This window comes from Girardinichthys multiradiatus, chromosome 18, assembly GCF_021462225.1.
Source record: "Girardinichthys multiradiatus isolate DD_20200921_A chromosome 18, DD_fGirMul_XY1, whole genome shotgun sequence".
NCBI lineage: Eukaryota > Metazoa > Chordata > Actinopteri > Cyprinodontiformes > Goodeidae > Girardinichthys > Girardinichthys multiradiatus.
In genome coordinates, this window is record NC_061810.1 from 28,508,124 (window position 1) to 28,528,649 (window position 20,526).

A 20,526-nucleotide genomic window follows, 5' to 3' on the forward strand; every position below is an offset into this window, starting at 1 on the left:
ATTAAGGCAGGAAAACATGTCTGTAACCAGAGTTTATGAATGCAACAAGGAAATTTCCATCTTGCGTCTGCAGCAGTTAAGAGGATGTTTCGTTCTATTCATTTGAAGGGGATACAATATGGGGCAGTCTGTGAGTGTTGAGGGTTATGTGTGCGTGCAGACTGCGCAGTGAGTCAGGCTGGCCGACTGTCTCAGAACAGCCCTGCTGTTAACGGCTCTGCTAGCTCACTGGCTGCAGATTAAGTCCAGAGCTGGAGCTGTTTATGTAATGTGGGGAAGAGCCAGTGAAGCCCTCCAGCAGCTCACAGGAGGCTTTGCGTGTCGGTATGAGTCCCGTGGGACATCTTCCTGTCCGTCTGCGTTTCCCTGTATCTGATCTGAGAGACTGAAGTCTCCTACAAGGACTTTTTTTCTTTTCTGCTTCTTTTAAGACATGCAGGGTATGTAGGAGTGAAAATCTCACCTCATGAGCCAATCTGAAACCCGCCTTCTGAACCCTCAGTCCAACCCACCCCCTCCGTTCCCTGAACAGGGGGGAACAGAGTGTGCTGATTACTTCATCCAGAAACTGTCCATCTCGTTTCTTCTCATCGCCATCTCTGACTAACGCCAAGGTGTGCAGCACAGCCCGGCACCACGCTGTAAACTCTCGCCGGAACACATCAGAGCACTGATGAACTTATCAACCACAAAAATGTCTCCTAACTGCACAGGAACATTTAGCTCTCAGTATTAGTGTTTTCGTTAAAGAACATTCACATGTTTAACATACACCCAGCGTCCGTATTAAAACTTTCTCATTTTCTAATGTTGTGTACTTTCCTTCCTTGCATACTTTCCTCTGTCCTACTTTGTGGCCCCCTACTCCCTCCTCCCTTCATTATGCTGCCCTCCCTTCTGTTTTTCCTTCATTCATTCCTTACTAGGGTCCCCCCTTTGTGCCTTGCTTCCTTGTTCCTTTACTTCTTTCCTCTCTTGGTATTTTTTGTTCATCCTTTGTTACTTCCTTTCCATCATTAAGTTGTTTCTTCTTTCACTTTTTATATGTTCATCCTTCCTTTCTACCTTATTTTCTTACTTTTCCTTTTTGTTTACTCCCTACATTTCTTTTTTCCTTCCTTGTATCCTTCAATATTTTCTCCATCCACTCCTTGTGAGTGCATTACTTCCATCCCTTCCTTGTGTCCCACTGCCCTGCTTTTTTTGTCCTTTCTCCCTCCCTTACTTGTTCTTGTGCTTCTTTCCCCAATCTTTCCTACATGTCCTTCCTGACTTCCTTACTTACTTCCTTACATAAATCCTGCCCAATGTATATATGTGTCTGCCATAATTTCATGGTGAGCTTCAGTATTTTACACATAAAAATAGGTATGAAGACCTGACCCTAACTCACTGCAACTCGGCCCCTCTAAATCGGATGGCTTTGTGGTTAGGTCATGGTGGTGAGATGTTTTTGCAAAGAACGGCATGTCAGTCAGTCAGTCATGAAGCCACGTGGTTTTACATTAGCAACAAGTTTACACAGTTTCACCTTCCCTTCGGGTGAAGCAAAAGCTCCGGTGTTAAGTCAGTTATGTCTCAGTTATGTCACAGTTATGTCTCAACAGGTTGTAGAAAATAGAATTTCCTTTTAAACAACTGATTTGACATTGCTGTGCTTCCTCTGATTTTATTTTCACACAACTCACTGGTACTGACAATAGCTAACGTAGCCTTGATTCTTACTGGCCGGTTACTGATCAGTGTGCAAAATCGTTCCTTTCCAAGTCACCATGCTGATTTCTCTGTTTATCTCTAGTTTTTGGTTATATTTTTGTTCTTTAATTTAGCAAATTATGCCTCGATATTTTTGCCATCAGTGTTTAGTTTTTGAGTTATTTACAGAATACATAAATGCACTTTTATTCAAAAATCAAAAAAGGGAAAAATTTCACTTTTTTGTTTTTTGGTCTTTATTGCCTCTAAACATATCAGGATTTTGAACTGGACTTTTAAATCCCTGTCTTGGTAACGTTCAGAAAGTGCTATTTTTTTAAAGTGTTAAAAAGGAAGTAAAGGTATTAAAGTTTGTAAGCAATAGATGGAGTGAATTTACACACTGGCTTTCTCAAACAGAATAAACACAGCCAACACTTTAACTAGACTAGTAACATTCAACTAAACTACTAAGCAAACATTAAGAGAAAGGAAAACCTATTAAGCTACAGGAAAATAATAAAACAGAACAAATAAGAACAAAAAGAACATAAAGATATATGCAAAAATATATTTAAAATATATTTAAAAACCCAGAGACCAAAGTGTACCGGAGTCAAATTCCTTGTTTGTATGTACGAACTTGGCAATAAAGCCGATTCTGATTAACTTAAACACCAATTGGCAATAAAATGATGCAGTGATATCACAGTTCAAGCGTAGATATGAATGTTTAAGAACCATGGTTTGGTTTGAGGAGAAAGGCTAAATTAGCTCTGAAAGCTAACAGAGAACACTAGTTGCTAGATCAAAGCAGGAGGGAAAATAAAACATTATTTCAATAAAATAGTGTTTCAAAAATAATTTGCTGAATGAGAAATCAATAACATTTTGCACAATTGATTCTTAATGTTCGGTTTAACAAGCCGTCCTACTGACTCATTGACTGGAGTGATGGACAACAAGATGGCGGATGAACACTGAACGGTGATGTTACATCTGGAAATAGCAACACAGTTAACAACAAAGAAAATGGTGGCTGTAATGCTGTTTAGCCCCCCTCTAAGTAACACATGTACTTTTAAGTGCGTGCTATGGCCGCTACAACATCGCATATTCGCGGGGCGAATAAGCAATGTTAGATAGATAGATAGATAGATAGATAGATAGATAGATAGATAGATAGATAGATAGATAGATAGATAGATAGATAGATAGATAGATAGATAGATAGATAGATAGATAGATAGATAGATAGATAGATAGATAGATAGATAGATAGATAGATAGATAGATAGATAGATAGAGATATAAGCGATATATTTAGGCGGGTTAGTTAAAGAAGAAAAAGGGAAAACACTAGTTGTTTGGGCATCTGCTTGGATTGAGCCACGCGTCAGAAAGGCATAGCAATGGTTTCAAATGGCATCTTCTTCAGGCCGGTGGATTCTTGGAGAATCTTTGGTTCAGATTCTTTTCTTCTGCAGAAGCTCAGACAGAAATGTTAAGGCAGCTATTCTTATTTTCGGCCGAGGTACAGTCTCTGGAAACACACAGCAGACTAGAGGGTGACACGGGAGTGGATTTTCTCTCCTGTCCCATTCCGCTCCCACAGAAAAATGTCTTTTCCCATCCCAATCCCAGGCCAGCAGAAAAAAAAAAATCCTGTCCCAACCCACTCCTGGTAAATTGACTCCCGCTCCCATTTAGAACGACTCCCACTCCTGTGCTGCTCCCATTTTTGTTTTCTTCATTTAGTCTTTTGGCAATTTCTTTCTTTGAAGGACCAGTTAGGTCCCTGTTTTTTTAGCTGTAGTAAAGGCTAGTAAAAGTAAAAATAATAATAATGAAGAAATAATAAAATATCAAACAAGGAAACAGACCATGCCTATCTCAGCTGAATAAACAAAATGTACATAGTTGTATTTTACTCATTTATTAAGTGATTGTTTCCTTTGAACAATAACATTACGTTTATGTTTCAAGTTGCTGAAACGGAAGAAAAATGCACCTAGTAAGAGAACTGTACTTGGTGAACAAAAGTGCAAAAAGCCATTACTTTCACAATTTAGAAACTGTACGTCAATGGTTCACAATCCTGGTCCTCAGGGACCCCTTCCCTGCAGGTTTTAGATGTGTGTCTGCTCCAGAACACCTGATTCAAATTCTGACATGACCTCTTATACAGGGATCAAGAATGGAGGGTCAAACTGGACAAATTTAATACAATAAAATCATCATTCAATAAATAAATGTTGTGAATGTCCAATAAGTGAAGTAAATGTAACATGAAATAAATGTAACATTAAATGTGACATTAAATTATAGGTACCATTTATTTATTTAATATATCATTAGAAACAATAAATGTACCATTATATCATGAAATGGACTATAATGCAATTAAATGTGCCACTGAATAATGAAGTATAATTTTAAAGACGACATGATGTAATTAGTGGTACTCTTAATATTTAATGATGTATTAAATAAATTGTGCATTTAATGCTACATTCAATTTTTTTCTATTTCACAATCTTCCCTTGATGAAGCCTTTCTACGGAGTCCGCGAGGGGACATGGGGAATTTTTTCTCTTTTGCATCCCCACGCAATACTTTTTGCGTTCTCACGCAATAGTCTTTCAGTTATCTCTTAATACTTTGTGGGATAGTTTCCAAACCAGATAACTGCAAAAATGAAACAAACACTACACCCGTTTTTGAGATTTATTGAGTTTTATATTGAAAATAGACTTAAATAAAATGATCTTCAATCAGACTTAAAGACAGTTATTACTACTACTGACTACTGAACTCTGGACAATAATACTGCACGAAACCACATCTGTGACACTTTATTTGCTTATTACTACTGCATGATGTGTACTTTTTTTTTTTTTGCATGCCATTAGTGCTCTTGTTTTTATCGTGATTTGAACGGTTCTTCTTATCCTAAGCATTTAATCGCATTGCTGGCTGCATATTAACCTGCATATGACAAATAAACCATATCAATGCCATATCATGTTGTTTGTTTTGTGAGCAGTTTCTCAAATGTGCAGCTGTTTCAAAATGCAGAGCTTTCTCAAGGTGATTAACAACTTTTGCGAGCGAACGCAAAAGTATTGCGTGGGGACGCAGAAAAAAAAAATTCCCCCATGTCCCTTCGCGGGCTCCGTACCTTTTCCCCTCTGTGGTAAAGGCTCTTAAATCTTTAGAGCACATGGAGCAGTTTTGTTGGTCAGATGAGACTTGACACGTGATGGTACTTTTCGTTTGATGAATGAAGAGATGCAGGGCTGATTCAATCCAGAATTTGTCTTACAAGTGTCTCTTAATCACTGGTGAACTTGATTACGACTAAACACGTTTTACAAGCAGCATACAGCGTGTTAACACCGCTGCATTCAACTCTCCTGGAGTTCGGTAATATTTGCGACTTTCCTGTCAGCTCTATGAGTTTAATAAATAAGTCCTTACTAATGACTTTACGTTGCAAATCCAATTTTACCACGTCCAGTTCTCCACCTACGTTTGCTCCCTCCATCCTGAACGCAGGTGGAAAACATCGATCAGAAGCACTGTTGGCTTGTGGGTCGTGTGGTTCGTTTGACTCGCATTATAGTATAGGCTTCTTGGAAAAAACTACACAATGGCGGCATCGATCCATGTTTTTTTTTTTCTTAAAGTTTATAACAAAGTCTTAGTTTTAAATTTCCAAAGACAATTGATCCTAGTTAATTTTCCCTCCTATTGGTTATCTTCTGCTCCCGATCATTTTCTATCCTGTACCTTCCCAATCACGTGATCTTTACTGATGCTGTCTCTCATCCCACGTGACCCGTGGGATTCTCGAAAAACTGTCAGCCTCTACAGCAGACTGTACTTTACGTTGGATCCAAGGATTCCTCAAAGATGCAGTCTTTTACTCAGCCAGTGAGATCAAGATGTCCCCCTAATCCAGCTGGTGGAGAGCTGCTGGGAGCAGAGTTTTGTAGCTCTACACTATCATGGGATTCCAGCTGTGAAACCCCTCCTTCTTGGGAGCTGTGCATGAGAATGGGTTAAAATTGTGTGCATTCTGGGATTCAGAGTTTTTACCAGTCTCTTTTGTTCTTTGTGTTTAGTTCAGTGGTTGTTTCATATCATGGCTGGGCTAAACACCTAGAAATCAGTTGATCAGATGCAGCCTTAAGCCTCGTTTTGCTTCATTGAACACACTGATAATAAAAAACAAAATATTCTGTACAAGAATTAACAAGGTAAATGTTTTACACTCACATGTCCAGAATACTGTAAAAGCTGTAGGGAAAAAATCTGGATTTTGGTCTTGAAAGTATAACCCTGGTTAAAGGTGTTCTAAAAAGTGAACAGCTGCTGTTGATTACAAGGTTTATAAGGTTTATAGATTAATTACAAGGAAAAATAAATTAAGATTTAAGTAGCTAAAGATTTATGGAGGAGATTTTACTTCAGAGTCCACCAGCTTTGATTCAAGAAAGCAACGGTGGAGTAAATGTTGGAAGGATGCTGAGTGGCAGGCAAGTATGCAGGGTGCAGCCAGGGGAACAGTAATCCCGTTAACAACCCAGCTGCGTCTGACGTCAAACTCATCAAGCCACTAACTAGAGGTGAGGAGGTCCCATTAGGAGGGAAGGAAAGTGGAAAATGTTAGGAGCCACTAATACAGGTCCTTCTCAAAATATTAGCATATTGTGATAAAGTTCATTATTTTCCATAATGTAATGATGAAAATTTAACATTCATATATTTTAGATTCATTGCACACTAACTGAAATATTTCAGGTCTTTTATTGTCTTAATACGGATGATTTTGGCATACAGCTCATGAAAACCCCAAATTCCTATCTCACAAAATTAGCATATCATTAAAAGGGTCTCTAAACGAGCTATGAACCTAATCATCTGAATCAACGAGTTAACTCTAAACACCTGCAAAAGATTCCTGAGGCCTTTAAAACTCCCAGCCTGGTTCATCACTCAAAACCCCAATCATGGGTAAGACTGCCGACCTGACTGCTGTCCAGAAGGCCACTATTGACACCCTCAAGCAAGAGGGTAAGACACAGAAATAAATTTCTGAACGAATAGGCTGTTCCCAGAGTGCTGTATCAAGGCACCTCAGTGGGAAGTCTGTGGGAAGGAAAAAGTGTGGCAGAAAACGCTGCACAATGAGAAGAGGTGACCGGACCCTAAGGAAGATTGTGGAGAAGGGCCGATTCCAGACCTTGGGGGACCTGCGGAAGCAGTGGACTGAGTCTGGAGTAGAAACATCCAGAGCCACCGTGCACAGGCGCGTGCAGGAAATGGGCTGCAGGTGCCGCATTCCCCAGGTCAAGCCACTTTTGAACCAGAAACAGCGGCAGAAGCGCCTGACCTGGGCTACAGAGAAGCAGCACTGGACTGTTGCTCAGTGGTCCAAAGTACTTTTTTCGGATGAAAACAAATTCTGCATGTCATTCGGAAATCAAGGTGCCAGAGTCTGGAGGAAGACTGGGGAGAAGGAAATGCCAAAATGCCAGAAGTCCAGTGTCAAGTTCCCACAGTCAGTGATGGTCTGGGGTGCCGTGTCAGCTGCTGGTGTTGGTCCACTGTGTTTTATCAAGGGCAGGGTCAATGCAGCTAGCTATCAGGAGATTTTGGAGCACTTTATGCTTCCATCTGCTGAAAAGCTTTATGGAGATGAAGATTTCATTTTTCAGCACGACCTGGCACCTGCTCACAGTGCCAAAACCACTGGTAAATGGTTTACTGACCATGGTATCACTGTGCTCAATTGGCCTGCCAACTCTCCTGACCTGAACCCCATAGAGAATCTGTGGGATATTGTGAAGAGATCGTTGAGAGACTCAAGACCCAACACTCTGGATGAGCTAAAGGCTGCTATCGAAGCATCCTGGGCCTCCATAAGACCTCAGCAGTGCCACAGGCTGATTGCCTCCATGCCACGCCACATTGAAGCAGTCATTTCTGCCAAAGGATTCCCGACCAAGTATTGAGTGCATAACTGTACATGATTATTTGAAGGTTGACGTTTTTTGTATTTAAAACACTTTTCTTTTATTGGTCGGATGAAATATGCTAATTTTGTGAGATAGTAATTTTTTGGGTTTTCATGAGCTGTATGCCAAAATCATCCGTATTAAGACAATAAAAGACCTGAAATATTTCAGTTAGTGTGCAATGAATCTAAAATATATGAATGTTAAATTTTCATCATGACATGGAAAATAATTAACTTTATCACAATATGCTAATATTTTGAGAAGGACCTGTATATCAGGGCCCTATTCACAAAGATTCGAAGTCCTCTCAGAGAGCTCCTCACTAAGCCTAAAAATTCCTGGCAAGGACTCCTAGCTTCAGATTGATTCTGTTCTCTGCTGAGAGCGACTCTGAGCGAGGAGACGACAGAAATTCCTTTCTTAGTGAGGAAGTGTGGTTGACCCCGTTGCTAGGTGTGACCTTGTCTTTTAAGAGCTGTGATTGGTTGTTGCAAAAACAAAAAAAAGATAAACAAATGCGCACATAGTTATCAATGGAGAGAAATTAACCAATCAGAGAATTTTGATTGGATTCAGAAATGTGTAAATCATGATGATAAAAGATTAAATCAATTGTCACACTGCATCGCGTCTTTGAACGAAGCTTATTTAAAGGCTCGTCATTATGTTGATATGCTTATTATTATTTTTATTCACCATGCTGGTCATTTTCATACTGCATCTATTTCATACTAATATTAAAATTCAGCATTTTACTTGGATCACCTTCTTGTATAATGAGGTTTAGCTTGGTAAAATGAAAAAAAACAGAGAACAAAAGGTGGAGAAAACCGAACTGAACAGGAGCAGAGCCTGCTGGTGGAGAAGAAGAGAGGAGTGTTGAAAGGTAGATATGGTCCTGGGATCACGGTGTGAACAAACAGGCGTTCCAGAGCAGATCAGTGCGACTTTCCCGCTGCTTTCAGCACCAGCCTGGAATGTGAGCAGCTCTGGTACCTGCTGTGATCAGAAGCTAGAGAGGAGATGGCAGCAAACCAAGGAACTTCTCCACAGACGGGGAGCCTTGTAGATAACCATGTAATACTTATTAACCTTATTTACTTCTTCCTTCTATGCATATACAGGGGTTAGACAATGAAACTGAAACACCAGGTTTTAGACCACAATAATTTATTAGTATGGTGCAGGGCCTCCTTTTGCGGCCAATACAGCATCAATTTGTCTTGGGAATGACATATACAAGTCCTGCACAGTGGTCAGAGGGATTTTAAGCCATTCTTCTTGCAGGATAGTGGCCAAGTCACTACGTGATACTGGTGGAGGAAAACGTTTCCTGACTCGCTCCTCCAAAATACCCCAAAGTGGCTCAATAATATTTAGATCTGGTGACTGTGCAGGCCATGGGAGATGTTCAACTTCACTTTCATGTTCATCAAACCAATCTTTCACCAGTCTTGCTGTGTGTATTGGTGCATATTCATCCTAATACACGGCACCGCCTTCAGGATACAATGTTTGAACCATTGGATGCACATGGTCCTCAAGAATGGTTTGGTAGTCCTTTGCAGTGACGCGCCCATCTAGCACAAGTATTGGGCCAAGGGAATGCCATGATATGGCAGCCCAAACCATCACTGATCCACCCCCATGCTTCACTCTGGGCATGCAACAGTCTAGGTGGTACGCTTCTTTGTGGCTTCTCCACACCGTAACTCTCTCGGATGTGGGGACAACAGTAAAGGTGGACTCATCAGAGAACAATACATGTTTCACATTGTCCACAGCCCAAGATTTGCGCTCCTTGCACCATTGAAACTGACGTTTGGCATTGGCATGAGTGACCAAAGGTTTGGCTATAGCAGCTCGGCCGTGTATATTGACCCTGTGGAGCTCCCGACGGACAGTTCTGGTGGAAACAGGAGAGTTGAGGTGCACATTTAATTCTGCCGTGATTTGGGCAGCCGTAGTTTTGTTTTTTGGATACAATCCGGGTCAGTACCCGAACATCCCTTTCAGACAGCTTCCTCTTACGCCCACAGTTAATCCTGTTGGATGTGGTTCGTCCTTCTTGGTGGTATGCTGACATTACCCTGGATACCGTGGCTCTTGATACATCACAAAGACTTGCTGTCTTGGTCACAGATGCGCCAGCAAGACGTGCACCAACAATTTGTCCTCTTTTGAACTCTGGTATGTCACCCATAATGTTGTGTGCATTTCAATATTTTGAGCAAAACTGTGCTCTTACCCTGCTAATTGAACCTTCACACTCTGCTCTTACTGGTGCAATGTGCAATCAATGAAGACTGGCTACCAGGCTGGTCCAATTTAGCCATGAAACCTCCCACACTAAAATGACAGGTGTTTCAGTTTCGTTGTCCAACACCTGTAGTGCTTGGAGTATTGTACTGTTGTCTAGAGCTTGTATTTATATAAATGAGTTATCCAATTTTTTCAAATGTATTTTTTGAAAGCATTTTGGTCTGTACATATTGAAATAATTCTGTACTATACTGTTGGTAATTTTGTTCACTTTTTATGCTTATTTATTATTGTTTCTATTTATAATTATATTTCTCCGTTCTCTTGGTCTTAAGACACTCTTAGGCTCATTAAGTCCTCCTCACTACTCCTAACGTTTTGCTCATGTTAAGAGCTCAAAATCTAAAAATTCCAGAAATTCTATGAATTTTCTTCAAATGACGTCACTAGGAGCTACTTTTAGTCTTAGGATTCTTTGTGAATATGGGCCTAGATCTTTAAGATCTTGAAGCGTTATTCTTGCCTCACCTTATCTGGGCTACTTGTGTAGTTTATTCCTGTTTATCATGGATAACTAGTTAGGCTCTTTCATTTGCTAACAGAGAGGTCTCAAAATACAGAAAAACGTAAAGAAAAAAGAAAAAAAGTTGTGCTCTTTATAATTCCTTGATTCCTTCCAATTAGACTGTGAGCACCTGATCCGCAGGATGCTGGTACTGGACCCGTCCAAGCGTCTGTCCTTGGCTCAGATCAAGGAGCACAAATGGATGACTCTGGATGTTCCCGTGCAGAGGCCGGTTCTATACCAGCAGCCGCTGTCTACAGAGGGCGAGCCGGGCGTCGGAGAGTACAGTGAGCAGGTCCTTCGCCTCATGCACAGCCTCGGCATCGACCAACACAAGACCATAGAAGTAAGCACCGGGCCGGGCATCATTCTGCTTATATTAATGCAGCACAGTGACGTTTGGGTCTAACAATGTAAAACATGTGAAGAGGAACATTTTAGCTGGTTGTTCACTACCATTTGTGTTTGTGGGCGTAAATATGGTGACTGTTAAGATCTGAGTAAAATAAAGCTTTTGCTTTAGGTATAACTGGTGTTCCTCAAGGCTTACAGTAAGGTCCAATAATTATTTGCCATATTATGCCCAGCTATAAAACTCACCTCATAGATAAGCATTGATGAAATCTGTTCTGTTTAAACATGTATAATTTATATAAATTGAAAATTATCCCAAAAAAAATTGTCATTCACCTATAATTTATTGATAGGTGATTATTCATCAAATGAATTACAAGCAAAGGCAAAAACATTCAGTCAGGTTTAGGTGTGCTGGCACAGCTACTGTAATTTCTGCCTGACAACAGATTGGATATAGACCCATCAAAATATGATTAATGTACCAACCTCCAGCATTATGATGCATTAATTAAAATTGTTGTAATCATTTAGAAATTAAGAGTTGTTTTACATTTTGTTCATACAGGTACAGACATGATAAACACCCTTTTTTTTAAAGGCAATGTGCCCTTTGTTTTCTTCATTATTTTCGTAAAATTAAAGAAAAGAAGTGTTGATTATAATTTCTGAGGGCTTTTTCTGTATTTTGTTTGATAAATGTTACATAGCAATGTTTATGCAAGTAAAGAAGGTAAGCATTAGCTAAAAAACAGATTGAGTATTTAGAAGACAGCTGTGCAACAGTATAATTATTTTTTGTAAAGAAATGGACCAATTGAACCAAATAGTCCAACCAGAAACAATTTCTTTCAGGCCATTGTGCATTGTTTTTAGAAATTAAGGCTTTTGCTCAGAATATAGATGCCAAGGAAAAAAAACATTCAGACCCAATTTAAAGAGAAAAGTATCTGGATAAAGGAATTTTTCCTCCAATTGATCACTGACAAAAAAATAACATTTATTTAAATTTGGCCACATAGTGCTTCGCAAGTATATAGTTCTGTTGTTCTTTACCTGCATTACGAATGGAATGTATCCATACTCGATGACTAAACAATGCTTTCGGTATTGACCAAAATAATTGTGATTATGATGTTTTTTTGTATTTATGCAGCCCTATGTCAGCTCTAGCAGTGTGAGCTCTAAGAACCCACAGAGGCACCTTGATTGTGACTAAAACAGATTTTACAGAACCTGTGGAGTGGCAGTCAATAAACTTTGCAGCAGCCTACTGTTTTTCACATAGGTACCAGTTTTAACTGCGATGTTTTAAAAAAAAAACGCTGCTAAACTGCTTATTCTCCCTGGCTTTTTATTGCACTATAACATTTTGTTTATTTCACTTCTGTTCCAGCAGATGGATGTTGGCACAATTATTTAATTACTTATACTTCAAAGGTTTGTGGAAAGGTTTTGTCTCTAAAAAGGCTACAGAAATAACCTTTCACGTGAGAAAATAAAGGAAAGACAGGAGTATCAAGAAAAAGAGTTTTTGATCCAAAGTGTACCAAATAAATTTTTCAGTATGATGGAGGCAGTATTATGGTGCGGGATGTGTGGCTATATGCAATGAATCCAAAGTACATATTGAGAGCGATGCACAAGCTTCCTAAAAAAAAAAATTTATAACATAAAAATAGTTACAGGTTCAGTTGATTAGTGCAGAATAATTAAGTTTTTTATCCATCTTCATACCAGCCTGTCAGTATTACCTGAACCTGTATGCTGTTTTCAGTCTGTTCTATCCAGACTGTAATCTATGTATATTCTGCATGTCTTTTTTTTTTTTTTTTTTTCCTGCAGGTTCCTTTAACACACAGTCTGTGAACTGTATTTTTATCCTCCCTCTGCTCCCCATCTTCTACAATAACCCAGTTTCACACGGTGATGATTAAAGAGTAATCTCATCAGATCTTGAGAGCTGTCACAGATAGTCATCTTAAAATAAAAAAAAAGAGGGTGATCTTGAATGAACTTCAGATGCAGACTCCAGCACTTATTCTGTCTGTCATCCTCCAGTCTCTGCAGAACAAAAGCTACAACCACTTTGCTGCTATTTACTACCTGCTGGTGGAGCGGCTCAAGGCGCATCGCTGCAGCTTCCCGGTTGAACAGCGACTCGACGCTCGCCAGCGGCGCCCCAGCACCATTGCCGAACAAACAGTCATCAAGGTAACAGCAGAGCTTCGGGACAACTGAGTAAAGCCTGCTGATTAGTATCCATGCCACTCTGATCAAAGCTGTGTTATTCACACCTGCGCCCTGAAACAAATGGACAGAGACAGCCTATTAATTTATTTATCCACCTCTTCTGTGCTCTCTCTTGGTCTTTCTCTCCCAGCCTTGATCTTAATGTGTTACCCTCGATTACATTATTCATTATTCTCCTTTCTGTGAACACTTCTCACGTCCCAGGCAAGTTTCTTTAATTTGCTTCATTTAGGATCCATTTCTTCTCTGTATGAACCTTTAAATTAAATCTACTGGAATGGTTTTATATGTATCTTCCTATGCTTCTTGACTGTTGGTTATATATGGAACTACTGAGGAGAATTATAGCATGTCTAGTGATTTTGGATCTAAAAGATTTTTCGTCTTATACAACGTTGCAATGGTTTTGGTCATTTTACAATTTGAAATGTTTAAATGAGGCTTCCAACACAATTAATGGACAGTTATTCTTTTCACAAATCTTGTTTCTGATACAATATGAGCATTATTCATTAAAGGGCCAAATAAGCTTTTTTTTATTAGCCTATTACTAAAAAATTACATTTTCTTCCCTAATTTAGTGTTTATGTCAAAACCTGTCTTTAAATCCAACCGATTCCTTCCCACTGCCCTCAGAACCTGCCCCAAACGTTTGTTTGACCAATTTTAAGTATCATCAGGAAGTAAAGTGAATTCAAGGATATTTGATCCATTGCAAAAATAATTTATGCATAGAAATCAGTGATCAGGCTTTTCCAGGCTGATGCCGTTTTCCAGTTTTCTTTTAGGTCTGACCCTCCAATTCTGTTTTTGATCCATTTAGGATCACAATAACACAGGAGAGATAAATGGGCCGCAGGTTGTTTAAAAGTGTTAGTTTTAAATTCCACAAAAAATAAGATAAATTACAAATTATTCCTATTTAGCACACAAAGTGTACTAAATTACTTGATGTTGGTTGATGTTATGCTACATTGAAAATTGCAGATGCTGAACATTCAGATGTATATTGTTATGGTAACTTCGAATTTGCTATTCCTATATTACCATATCTCTCTTTTTTTAGCAGCAGTATTTGATCTATAGTGCTAAAGGTTTTTGTTTAAAACCAAGAAGTAAATTACCTAATAACTATTCATTTGTTAGATTTTCAACTATCTGCATTACTGCTCTAAATCCTTTCTGGCTCTGAGTATTTTTATAAAATTATGAAGATATTGGAAAACTGAAAGCCTCACTATGATCACACATGTTGTTAAAAACATTGCTGAAATGGAGGAGGCATTTTTAATGTATTTTTCTGTCTTTGTATTTCTTCTTCCTCACAGTCCACCAGTGGCTCAGCACAGGTGGGTTTGCCCCTGCAGGGTGTACGTTTGTTGCGTCCCCCCACCATTCCGCAACCGACTTCTGACGCTTGCACCTTCCCCCAGACCGCCTCTCCCCTGGAGCAGAATTTCATGGTGGAGGATATCAGCACGCCCAAAGTAGGTCCAAGAGGATGAGGGTGTGCTTTTGTTCATGTCTCTGCCTTCATGTCAAACATAATTCACACTTGTTTTTAAGTTTTAGTTATAACAGTCATTATCAGCTTGTGACTTGCTTTGATAGCTGTGTTCACTCACGGTGAACCAGAAATGTTTTAGTGTGTCTGTGTGTGAGTGTGAATGAGTGTGTGTGCGCACACCAGACTCCTTTGAGGTTTGGAGCGTCAACCTGAAAGAGTGCAGCTGACATGTCCTCTTATGTAAGCACTCAGCCGGCATTCAAATCAGACAGGACAGCTGCCTGTCCTGCACAGCTACACACACACACACACACACACACACACACACACTGCACTCTTCCTTTCATCGATGCCAACCAGTGACCTTTACCTCTAGGCCTGTTGTTTCTCTGACCTCCCATTACCGAACATAGACACTGTTCATCAACCTCGACGGTTCACACGCCTTCAGGCTTACACCAAACGCTCAGTTAAAGCTTTCTTTTCCATCTTACCTCCCCTCTTTTCCCAGCTTCAATAAAAATTTAATTGTACACTGCTCCGTCTATGTTTGTGTGTGTGTGTATTTGAGAAGCAGAAAGGAGCGGTGAGCGGCATGCTATCTGCGTGAATAGATTCAGGTTATGTAAGTGGTCCTGTGATGATGATGTGATCTAATGCGGAGCTGAGTGAACACACATGGACAGGAAGCTGCTGCGCTACCCTCTGCGATCTCACCGCCTAGAACTCCCTCCCCTCAGCCAACAAATCTTTTTTTGTTTTTTGCGTTCTCGGCATTGGGCAATCTTCATCCTCTCATTTCCTTTTTTATCTCCCCTTCTCTCTTCATTTAGTTTTGTCCTTCTCCCCTCCTATCGATCATTTCACCTCTGTATCCCCTTATGACCTGCTGCTTCTGTGTGTCTCGGTGTGTTTTTTTTTTTTTATTCTGTGTGTTTCTGTTAGATAACAGCATTCCTATCTCAGCACACTAAAGAAAGCAGATGTAGAAACGGGCAAATCTGCTCTTTCTAGATCAACACCAGACTTTCTTGTTACTGCAGCAGTCCATACAGATGATCTATGTGTGTGACTGCATACTGGCTTGCCAAAATATTCATGCCTCTTAAACCTTTCTGCATTTTGTTACATTACAACCACAAACCTCAACTTTTTTATTGGGATTTTATGTGATTGATCAACTAGACATAATGCATACATTTGGAGTGAAAGGAAAAGGATGCATGGTTTACAGTCTTTTTACAAATACAAATAGAAAAATGTGGAGCACATTTTAATGTATGTAAAAATGGAAAAAGCATGGTAAGACAGCAGACTTACTAAGACATGGCTGTCAACCTAAACTGAATGGCTGGGTAAGGTTAAACATGGTGGTGACAAGATCATGCTGTGGAGAGGCTTTTCTTCATCTTCCTTGTGATCAGAGTTGATGGGAAGATGATAAATCTGCAGCAATCCTGGAATGAGTTGTGGTTGTAACCACATAACGTAAAAAAGATTGAGAGGCACTGATACCTTTTCAAATCTTGTATCATTTTGTCCCCCACTGATGCTTGATTGACAGCATGTCCTGCTCCCTTTAGTTTGAAGTTGTTTTTTAATGGTAGCCTACAGTTTTAGATGTGCAGTCGTTTTTCCGCCTGTCTCTTCCTCATTCTCTCTCTCCGTTTTAGGTGAACGGCTGCCTTTTAGACCCCCTCCCTCCCATCGCTGTCCTCCGCAAGTCCTCTACCTCGTCACCCAGCAACATGATGGAGACATCGATTGATGAGGGCATCGAGACTGAAGAGCCGGATGCAGAGGATGATCCCGCCCACCTGCTTTCAGCCTATCAGACGGCTCGATTTGGCCAACGGCGGCACACCCTGTCTGAGGTCACTAACCAGCCGGGACCTTCAAATCCAGGTTTGATTCCTCTTTTATATCTAATGACAGAAACAAAACTTCCAGCAGGATCCCTGATCTCACTAGACAACATATGTTCTCAGGTAAATTATTCACTATGGGCCACAACCCATCCATGGGAAGCGTCGACTCAGACATTGGCTACGACATGGGGTCTGCTCAAAGTGACCTCGGCCTGCTGGAGGACTCCCCCTCCCTCAGCGAAGTGATACCGGCCAGCAGCTCTACCCCTGGCTGCAGCCCCGCGCCTTTCATGATGGCAAGACCTCCAAACCCAGCAATGGTTGCCTTGACATCGCAGCACAGGGAGATGCTTAACCGCTCGCCGATCAGCTTCAGGGAAGGACGCCGTGCGTCTGATACCTCCCTCACACAAGGTCCGAACTAGTTTAGTGTTGCCTCAAATTGGTTCTTTTCCTGTAAGCAAGCAGACCACATTCACTTTACGATGAGTTGTTTTGTTGTTTCTCTAGACCTTTACACCTAAATTAATTGTTTGGATCATCTCCTCAGCATGCAAGCAAGTTCTACAAAGTCCTGCTAGTGGCCTGAACTGGTCCTCAAGGACTGGAGTCTGAACCCCTTATTGAACGGTCAAGTTTACTGTTCATATCTAAACATTTTTACATAGGTCTAAAGATTAAAAAAAATATTTATCTTAAAAGAAAGTTTGATTGTTTAACCATCGAAAGCAAACATTTAAAGCAGTTTAACGAATAATAAAGTAGCTTTCAATTAGCGTTTTGGAAATTGGAGTTGTCTTAAGATGAAAGAAATCTGCATTTGTTGTTTTGAACCCACTCTGGCACTGAGAGTTTCCTACTGCAGATAAGATACTGACTGCTCTCAACCGCTCCACACATGGAAGTCAGGACCACTTTGCTTTACAGCCTCTCACATCTCAGCCCCTCCCTTTTTCTCATAACCATGCAAAACATTCCTTGCAATTACACAAACAAACCAAATTTAATAGAGAAAAGCCTGTTTAATTAAATTGTGCCAACAACATCGAGCAAAGTGTTAGGCAACTTTCTTTTAAACAAACCAGACATTTTTATTACAGTTTGTGTCCCTTTTCACCTAAACACAGAAGAAATTCACAATCAGTCTGCTTCTCCATAATGAACCGAGTTTACAGTGAAGACTTAAAGGCAGCTAATTAAAGGTATGGTAGCTTGTTTTACCTCGATTTATTCTGTGAGCTGCAGAGAAGATCGTTCTCTCATTTCTTGTGTAATAATGTGTAAGACAATGTAGCTAACACAAATTCGCTGGACATCTCTATATTTTACTGTCCAGTTTGATGTGATCCTGTTGGAACTGAGCTTTACTGTGCTAGTTACTTTACTATCGGCTTTGCACGAATGTGCCGTGCCTTGTAAAAGTATTAAAGCTTTTCACAATTTGTCATGTAAAGCCACACACATATATTTTATTGACATTTTACACCAACAAACAACCCCAGCTTGACCTGCAGCTGTAATGTCAGCAAAGGGTGCTTGGGCAAGGTATTGACTCAGGAGGCTGAATACAGATCCACTCCCAACTTTTTGTTAGACTGTTGCAGAAAATACCGACAAGATGGATAGAAGTTTGTAATAGTAACACGACAAAATGTGAAAAGGTTCTAGAGGTGTGAATAGCACTTGATGTGGTCGTACAGTCTCAAGATCAACTAGTGCTGAAGCTGCATGTAGGAGAACAAGGAGGAAGAGTTTATTTATCAAATGTTTTTCTTGTACTGGGGGATGTTTTTCTGCTGTCTAGACATACCGTAGTGCAACACATTTAAAAAGACACCATTTTGACATCTGCTTATCGTCTCTATAGTTTTTTTTCTTATCTTGTGCATTCAGTCCTTCTGAAACATTTGCTGTGATGGTGACTGTCTGCGGTGACAAGTTGAGAAAAACTCTTAGAAGGGTCACTGAAACAATGGGAAGCGTAACTGTGAGCCTAGTTTGAGGCTTCAGGTCTCAAAGTGCACACGGAGGAACTTTGATCCCTGTGAAGGCAACCTGCAGCTGCTTCGTTAAATGTTATATAGATAATATCCATGTATATGAGTTTATGTATACCGTCTGAGTCCCTCTTTTTTCACACACCTTTTTGTTTTCCTGCTCACTCTTCCCGTTTCGCATCCTTGGTTTCTCTGACGGCAATGATTCACCTTGTGAATCAGATGCACTTTTGAAGGTTTCAGCCCACATATTTCTCTCCCCTCCCCACCACCCCTTTACCCATCGTTTAACTCACTTTCCGTCTCTGTGCTGCTAATTCCCTCTTTGCTTTTTTTTCCAATAGCTGCAGTCTCTGGATTTCTTTCTTCTGCACATCAGAGGGAAATAGGAGCCAAAAAATAAGGAGGGCGGTAGTTAAACACACTCTATTTATTTAGTTGTTTTTTTTTTACTTATGTGCCTGCTGGTTGTAAATCACCTGCATTAAGGCCAAGTGGGGCTGATTACGCCAAGTTAAAAATATGCATCTTCGCTGGCTTCGCTCTGACAAGCAGCACTGTGCACACCCAGTTGGTATTTGCAGTTATTAATTTATTTTCCATAATCTTCTTTGGAGGGTGTTGATGCTGCGGATTCCTTTGCGTCAGACCGCTGACTGCAGATTTAAATAACTCCCACCAACTCGGTGAGTCAGGTCCTTTCGTTCACAGCCGTAGCTCGTCACCACTGGCTGGATCATATCAGAGCTGTTTGCTGCTGCACACACGCGCGCACACACACACACACACACACAATCACAGATATACTGTCACGTATATAAACACACACAGCTGACATGCATCCAGCAGCCATGTCAGCAGGGGCGACAGAAGCCCTCAGCAGTCTGACGTCAAGCAGGATTAAGCCCGTTTCTCTGAGCCAGAGATGGAGACTCAAGTTGCAGTTCTATTTGTTGTGATTATTTTTATGAATATATTATTTAATATTTTATTAAATAATAATTTGGTGTGATAAGTGTTGTCCAATCAGGCGATGGTATTAGGACAATAGTGAAAGGGATGAGCCAAGCTCTGACATTACTGAACAGCAAATATCTGCACACACAGGGAATAAACTCACACAATTTTTTAAAATACAAGAATGTATTGACAAAAATAAGTCAACTCAAAGCCAAACATATTTCAATCAACAAACTCTTTCCTATGCTAAAACAACCCAAGTAAACTACCAAGCAGAACGAAAGAATAAGGAAGACCAACTATATACAAAATAAACAAGTGAATCGAAGATGGCTGAAAACCATGACCAAAAAAGTGATGCAATATTACCATGCAATGTTATTTATGTTTGAGAACCAAAGATTATCTTGAGGAACCTGGAAATGCAGTTAAGTTAGTCTTGGAACCAATTTAGGCAGTAATTGGTACACCTTTAGACAATCATTCACAATGCAAGATCAGATAAAATATTATTTGAATAAAATAATATTTCAAAGAATGATTTGCTAAATAAAGCCAACCTTCTGTATGACTAATTCTCAATGGTGTTTCATTAACTGCCTTCATTTAATAAAATAATATTTAAGGAAATATTACTTTGAATAAAACCAACAACCTTCCTGTAGAAATTATTCTTAGCTGGTGTTTAATTAGCTATCACATTTCGGAAATAATATTTAGGGAAATATTATTTTCCTAGATTGGAAACTTAACCTTTCTGGATAAATGATTCTTAATAGACTCATAAGATGGCGGTCAAAAGTCGCGTGTTACCTTAGCTAAGAAAGGACTCTTATAGCTTATTACCATTCCTTTCAAATCAAACGTACTTTTTAAAATGCCATCAATAAAGGATCAAAATGCATTAGCGTTATGGCCAATCTGTCTAAAAACCACCCTTCAAATAAAGTTTGTCTTAACACATCAAACAAAACAAATGTCATTAAACGAAGAATATTTAGATTATTTCATTCTAAACTAATCTTCTTTGCCCAAACAC

At 39.8% G+C, this 20,526-nt stretch overlaps 1 protein-coding gene across 5 annotated transcripts in view; it reads left to right on the plus strand.

Annotated features, from left to right (window-relative positions):
* sik2b (salt-inducible kinase 2b) overlaps positions 1-20,526 on the plus strand; it is a 62,349-nt gene that overhangs the window by 32,809 nt on the left and 9,014 nt on the right. For 4 of the 5 annotated variants that reach the window (XM_047391066.1, XM_047391067.1, XM_047391070.1 and 1 more), the window contains 5 exons: positions 10,668-10,894; positions 12,964-13,116; positions 14,484-14,642; positions 16,336-16,567; positions 16,651-16,944. In XM_047391066.1, the coding sequence (XP_047247022.1) occupies positions 10,668-10,894; positions 12,964-13,116; positions 14,484-14,642; positions 16,336-16,567; positions 16,651-16,944 (1,065 nt within the window). The remainder of the gene's footprint in view (positions 1-10,667; positions 10,895-12,963; positions 13,117-14,483; positions 14,643-16,335; positions 16,568-16,650; positions 16,945-20,526) is intronic. The other variant, XM_047391068.1, reaches the window with a different exon arrangement.